Below are 6,988 nucleotides of genomic sequence, written 5' to 3'. Positions count from 1 at the left end.
ATAGCTTTGGTAGCCATGCAGATAAAAATACACAAATAGACCTTAATCTGTCTAAGAGCTTTGAGACTGCAAACGCGAACACTAAATGGTCCGGCGTAATCTACGCCTGTAGATGAGAATGGACGAGTAGGATTGACCCGATGAGCAGGTAAATCACCCATTAGAGGGATTTTGTTTCGTGGTTTATTTTTAAAGCACACAAGACACTTAAATATGCGCGAGCGGATAACGCTCCTGGCCGATAGAATCCACACTTTTCGGGCGAGTAGTGATTGAGTTAGTTGCGGACCTGAGTGCAAGTGTACCTGGTGGTAAAAGTCTATAAGCAAATTCACTACAGTATGAGACTTGGGTAGAACAATAGGGTGACGTATGTCATGAGCAAGCGAACAATGTGACAATCGGCCACCGACGCGTATGAGACCATTAGGGTCGAGGAAGGGGGTGAGTTTCTGTAATTGTGCAGAACATATTGAGCCTTTGTTCAATAATTTAATATCCGCACTGAAATGGAGTTTTTGCACTAGTTTAAAAATTGTCACTTCCGCTAGATTTAATTCACTGAGTTTTAAGTGTCCAGAGAGTTTGTTTTTAGACCTGGAAGAGTTTATGAATCGTAGTACATAAGCTAGCACACGGGTTAGTTTCAACCAAGATGAATATTTAGACAATAAGTCCCATTCCGAAGGGGCGACTGTTGCACTAAGTACACTAAGAGGAGTTTCTTTAATTTCGTCCGTGGGAGTGAGTTCAGACGGCGAAAAACATGAGGGGGGCCAGTTGGCCGCAGGGAGCTGTAACCATGGTGGGCCAGTCCACCATAAGGGATGGTCAATGAGAGATGAGGCTAGAATTCCTCGTGAGGCACAATCAGCGGGGTTTTCCGTCCCTTTTATGTGCCGCCACTGATAACTGGGAATGATTTCTTGCACTTGGGCTACACGATTAGCCACAAAGGTCTTTAGTCTGTATGGAGGGGTTTGTAGCCAAGTAAGAACTACAGATGAGTCACTCCACAATACAGTGGTATTCGTAGTAAGAGAGTTAAATTGTTTTTCACAATAATGCACTAGTTTTGATAAGAGGTGAGCTGCACACAATTCCAAGCGGGGTAAAGTTACCTTTTTTAACGGGGCAACACGAGTCTTAGACAATATTTGTTTCACAATGACTGTTTTGTCACTAGATTCACACCGGAAATACACTACCGCGGCATAACCGCATTCCGATGCATCACAGAAACCGTGAAGCTCGATATCAGAGGAGTGAGCGAGCGGAAATGCTCGGGGGATCTTAATTTGACCGAGGTGGTCTTTAGTGTTACTAGTGAACACATGCCACTTATGTGCGAGATCAGAAGGGAGAGGGTCGTCCCAATTAAGACCTTGAGTCCATAGTAATTGCATGAAGCATTTTGCTACCATGATTAATGGGGACAAAAATCCACAGGGGTCATATAGTTTGGCAATAAAGCTGAGCACGGAGCGCTTAGTCAGCTTTTCAGACGGGGGGTTGAAAGCGTAACAGAAACAGTCTTCTTCAGGAGACCAATGGAGACCTAGGATGGAGTACTGGGGAAGCTGAGCGTCTTGCAGGAAACTTGGAGTCTCTAGATGTTCCGAAGGAAATTTTTCTAGAAGAGCAGAGGAGTTGGAGGCCCACTTGCGAAGTTCAAAGCCACCACGATGTAGAAGTTGGATAAGTTGGTCCTGTAGTTCAAGAGCAGCCTCAACGGAGTCAGCACCCGTGATAATGTCGTCCACGTAGGTGTGATGACGTAGAGAGTGAGAAGCCTGAGGGAAGGCATCACCTTCGTCTTCCGCTAACTGCATTAAAGTTTTAATAGCAAGGTAGGGGGAGCTGTTCATGCCGTAGGTGACGGTAGTAAGTTGAAACGTAGAGATTTCCTTTGAAGGGTCGTCCCGCCACAGAATCAGTTGAAACTTTTGATCGTCAGGGTGCACTTGTATTTGGCGGTACATTTGCCGAATGTCACATGAAAACACAATTTTATGAGAGCGGAAGTTCAAAATTACGTCACAAATGTCAGTTTGTAATTTACGTCCTGTCAAAAGAATATCGTTTAAGGAGTGACCGGAACTGGTTTTGCTACTGGCGTCAAACACTGTCCTTAAATTGGTCGTGCTAGAGTCCTTCAGTACCCCATGATGAGGTAGGAAGTAGTGTGGGTGTATGTCTTCAACAAAATCTAGTTTTGTCATATGGCCGAGAGTTTGATATTCAGACATGAACGTCTTATACAAGTGTGAAAAATGGGGTTGAGCTTTAAATTTCTGCTCAATAGACAACAAGCGCTTTTCAGCAATGGGCCTAGATTGGCCTAGAATGGAGGGGTCCGTCTTGAACGGAAGTCGCACAACATAACGACCTGATTGATCACGAGAGTGTGATTTTTTATAGTATTCATCACAAAGAAGCTCTTCCTGTGACTTAACCTGGAAGTGAGGGGGTTCCTCCTGTTGCCAAAAACGTTGCAGGGAAGAGTGTAGTGAATTATCACTAACAGAGAGAAGAGAGATCGCAAAACCTGACACGGGTTCCGAGTTAGTTGCACAGGGAGCTTTACCCATCAGAATAAAGCCAAGATGAGTACCTATCACATGAGGCATGTGCGTGCCGAGGGAGTAACTTTCATGAGTCCAGAGGAGGGGTAGCAGAGAACTACCTATAAGCACGTCAATGCCACCAGGCAAGTGAAAAGTAGGATCAGCTAGAACATAGGGCTTGATTTTTGTTAGCACTTCCGGTGATATAGGGGAGCGAGGTAAGTCGACGGAAATCTTATCAAGAATATGGAATTGATGGTCAGTGGCTATTACTCGACCTGAGAGAGTTTCAAGATTCAAGTAAGTTGACCCTTTAGTACAGGAAGCCATTTGAGAAAGACCAGATATTTTGAGTTGAGAAGACTGGCGTTTTATATTCAGGAGATTCGCAGCGCGTTCTGAGAGCAGATCACACATACTGCCAGTATCTAGTAGAGCACGAAACACATGAGAGATACCCTGAGGGGAAGTCAACTTGACCAAGGCGGTGCCGAGTAATACAGTATAATTACCCGAAGTCGTACATGAGTTATTTTGGGCAGAATAATTGCTTACATCCGCGACAGTGGCGGAGATAGAGGCTTGTGAATTAACATCACCAGTCTGAGTGTGAGATGGACCTGAAGTGGTCGGGGAAGTTCTTTGACCTTGAGGTCGAAAAGACATCTGAGAGGTTTGATTATTATCACCAAGGTGTAAGAGAGAGTGGTGTCGCTGTTTACATGTGTGACAAGTGAACTGAGAGCGGCATTCTTTGGAGCTATGTTCACCCAAGCAAGAAAAACAACGATTATGTTTTTTAACAATGGCGTGTCGCTCTCGAGGAGATTTATTTTGAAATACGTCACAAGTGTAAACTTTGTGATCATTTTTGTTACAAACAAAACATTTGTTATAGACAGGACTATTTTTAGTCTGAGAGCTATGAGAGGGGGGAGCATTAGATCTCGAAGTAGCTACCATGGCTAGGCCTACGTCAGACCGGAAATGCACCTTTTTTGGTATGGTTTTGTGAGGTGAAGGTTGAACGCTTCTGTGGGCCGATGACATGTTATGTATGTTAGCATCTTCTGTCTGCGAACATTCTTGGTTAAGAAATTTTATTATTTCACCAATTTCTGGTAATGAATGAGTAACTGGATCTTCGGTTTGACTGGAACGGAACGATTCAAGTTTTTTACGTAGTTCCTGGTCCATTTTACGCAAAAGGAGTGCGGACAATAGGGGGTTGTTGTCACTAACGTCACAATTTAATGCCTTAAGAGCTTGTGTGTGTTCCGTAAACAGGTTTACAAATTGGCGCAAACCTTTGAGTGAAGTTGCCGTAATGTTTGGCAGGTCCAACAATTGGTTAAGATGCAATGATTGCAATCTTCGATTGTTGTGATATCTGTCACGTAACAATTCATAGGCGACTAGATAATTAGGAGCGGTGAGATTTAAACTCCTTATTAAATTGAGAGGCTCTCCATTTAAGACAGAGAGTAAGTACTGGAATTTCATAACAGAGGATAATGAAGCATTACGGTGGATTGCAGTGTCAAAAAGATTGATAAAACTTGTCCACGTTAATGGATCGCCAGAGAATTTTTGTAAGTCCAGTTTAGGTAATCGTACTTGTGAGCTTGGATGAGTTTCTGAAACAGAAAACGATTCACTGAACGCGGAAGGGGTTTTTGGTGGTTCTGAGGGAACCAGAGTTTCAATCGTAGCTTGAATGTGAGAGAACATGTCTTCAATAGCATCTTGATCATTGGAAAGAGTCTTATCATCGATCCCTTCATCTTCCAGAACGAAGGCACGTTGAAGGTTATTTTCAAATTCACTGCGTTTCTTTTTTATTTCCAACGCGTAAGCGGATAATTTCTTAAGTTGTAATGGTGTTAGAGGGTCGATTTGAGTTGATAATTCATCTACTGTAGCCTTAAGTTTTTCAAAACGTGATTTAATCAGCGCCGTAGAACGGGTGTAGATTGCGGACTTAAAATCAGATGCTTTAGGAGGCATTGTGAAGTGTTCACTTGAAAGTATTCACACGAAAATGGAAGTTATGGGTACACAAAAGGCTTGTAGCTAGGCCTATGAATGGTATTAGCTTAACAATGTAGTAATTAATTGTCCGCTGAATAATATAGAGATAAAATATTATAAATATCTAAAACATATATCCACCTACTTTGTAGCTTAATTGAGGCAAATAGTGAAAAACACTAAGTTATTAACACGTTAAATAGCAATAAAATATTTTTAAATGAGTGTGGCAGGTTTAATTCGATTTTCAAACCATAAATCAACAATTGAGCTTAGTTGAAAGTATTCAAGTACGGTAATAATAATGCACAATAAAACAAGAGATATGATAGAACAAATGAATGAGTCACATGAAAGTTCACCGTTATTTACAAAAATAATAAATGGATCTAAATAAGTTTAATGAGAGTAGGCCTCATTAATGAAACAGTGTAGAATAATCCTTAGTAAACAAGAATTGCAACATAAAGAGTAAGTTATTACCCTAATAAATGAGAAAGGAACATAAAATTATAACCATCAATGAAATATGAATCACAATACAAATACGCTAGCTAACAGTTTTGTTTATATGTACAACACTAGTAATAAGAACCGGTAAAAACGGTTATTTTGAACTATTTATTAAAATGTTAATTGACAAGATAAAATTACCTTAAATATAATATCGCACGTTTGTCAACCAAAATTACAGAGATGAACTAATTTAACTTTACTTCATTTAAAATCAAAATTCAGAAAGCATAAACAATGTTAAATAACAATGACAAATTATTGTTTATTTAGTATGATATTCAAAAGAGCAATATTGATTCAAAGAATAATAGTAAATACCTAATAATAACCTAATAGTTGGTTATTAATAATATCAATCAACCTTATTACACAATACACCTTAAATGAGAAAATGTAAACAACAACAAACGCTGTACAGTGAGTGTGAGATATGCGTCTGCTACTAGTGTCGGCCGTCTGCACGCGACTAAATCCCGCAACTAAAACTAAATCCCGTTTTCGGGATAAAAAAGCCAAGTAGGGAAAAATTGTCTACTACTAGAGAGAACAGCAAATTGTACATGATTGTGACCTGCGCAGACGCGCGAGTGGAGAGAGATTGCTAAACCACGCCCACGAACGGAACGAACGCGAGCCGATATTTTACCAATATGGCGAAAATTGAAAATTGCAGATCGCTAAAAATATGGTTGATGATGAAAATTGGCTGAAATTAATTACCACAGGACTTTAGACAATGAATCCGGCTCGAAGGACCAACTGTTGGGGGTGTAATGGGTGAAAATGAAAATAATTAATAACTCGAAGGACCAGAACTAATTAATAGTTCAAGAGAAAAATAATTAAATTAGAGAAAATGGCGAATCTGCAATTTGAAGGGCACTGAGGTCCCGAGATGGAATAAAATGTCTTGTGAGGGGCAAATGAGATTAGTTTTAGAGTCTAATTAAAACACACACAAAACTTTAAGGTTGTACCTTGAGTCCAATTATCCAAAGGTGGAGAGTATGGCATCGGCGTCGTCTATGGTGGAGCGATGGCGGATGGCGGAGTCCTTAGACCGAGTGCTTCTGTTTTGTAGAATTTTGGAGAACGCAACGCACCCAAGTTCATAATCACAAAGAGCTCACTAATACGCGGAAGTCGCGGTGAAAACGTACGGAAAGTCTAGAAGTAATACACGGACGCGCACACACTGTCTTGAGGTTTGAAGAGTCTGAAAGCACTAGATCACAATTTAAGTAATTTAATCACAAACAAAAGGGGGAAATTAAAATGTATATATAGTTAAATGTACTATAGAGGAGAGGGAGGCCAGATATAATTAATCTATAGCCTAAAAATACGTTTAAGAGAGGTAAAATGGGCAATTAATGTCCCGAGATACGAGAAACGGAATACACCGTGAGTTATGGACGCCGACCGTGGACAGACAGACGCCGATCGCCGGCTTCACACTTTGAAAAATGCAATTGCGGTTTAGAGGGGTCTAGGAATTCGATGGCCAATAGGAAATGCGATTGAAGCAAACACGGCGTCAGGTGATTCATGGGTATGTAGTACAGGAAAATAGGCCTTACTGTGGCGGGAAATTCGAGCAGGCTTAGCAATCTCATTTGAATATTGAAAGCGGGAGTCTATTTACAATAAATTGTTACTGAGACTAAATAATATTACAATAAATGTGGTGATTTATATACACATTAGCATGATTAATTAACCAGTGACTTAACTAACATAATGATTAATTTCTAAATACTCTAAAAATATGAATACCGAACAGATGTTAAGATAATAAAATCCAAATTAGGTTTTAACAAACGTAAACAGGCATCAGTGAATCCATTCGTAAGTGTAGCACGAATACGTTTTAG

General features: G+C 40.3%; 1 protein-coding gene across 1 annotated transcript; it reads right to left on the bottom strand.

Moving 5' to 3' along the window:
* Positions 1–277: 277 nt before the first annotated feature.
* LOC129003581 (uncharacterized) lies at positions 278–1,982 on the bottom strand. The gene is made up of 2 exons (XM_054431878.1): positions 1,122–1,982; positions 278–319 (listed from the first exon to the last, which is right to left on the bottom strand). Exons 1-2 carry the CDS (start codon positions 1,980–1,982, stop codon positions 278–280), a joined length of 903 nt encoding a protein of 300 aa, XP_054287853.1.
* Positions 1,983–6,988: the final 5,006 nt, after the last annotated feature.

This window comes from Macrosteles quadrilineatus, unplaced genomic scaffold (genome assembly GCF_028750875.1).
Source record: "Macrosteles quadrilineatus isolate MER2022 unplaced genomic scaffold, UCM_ALF_1.0 Scaffold_9__3_contigs__length_116548681, whole genome shotgun sequence".
Lineage (NCBI taxonomy): Eukaryota > Metazoa > Arthropoda > Insecta > Hemiptera > Cicadellidae > Macrosteles > Macrosteles quadrilineatus.
Note: the sequence above shows the minus strand (reverse complement) of the source record. Positions and strands in the feature narration are given on the sequence as shown.

Excerpts from the sequence above, each read along its gene's own strand:
- LOC129003581 (XM_054431878.1), bottom strand. The coding sequence starts at position 1,982 with ATGTACCGCCAAATACAAGTGCACCCTGACGATCAAAAGTTTCAACTG. Across the intron at positions 320-1,121 it reads GTGTTGCCCCGTTAAAAAAG|ACTTTTACCACCAGGTACAC; the intron begins GTAACTTTACCC and ends ATTTGCTTATAG.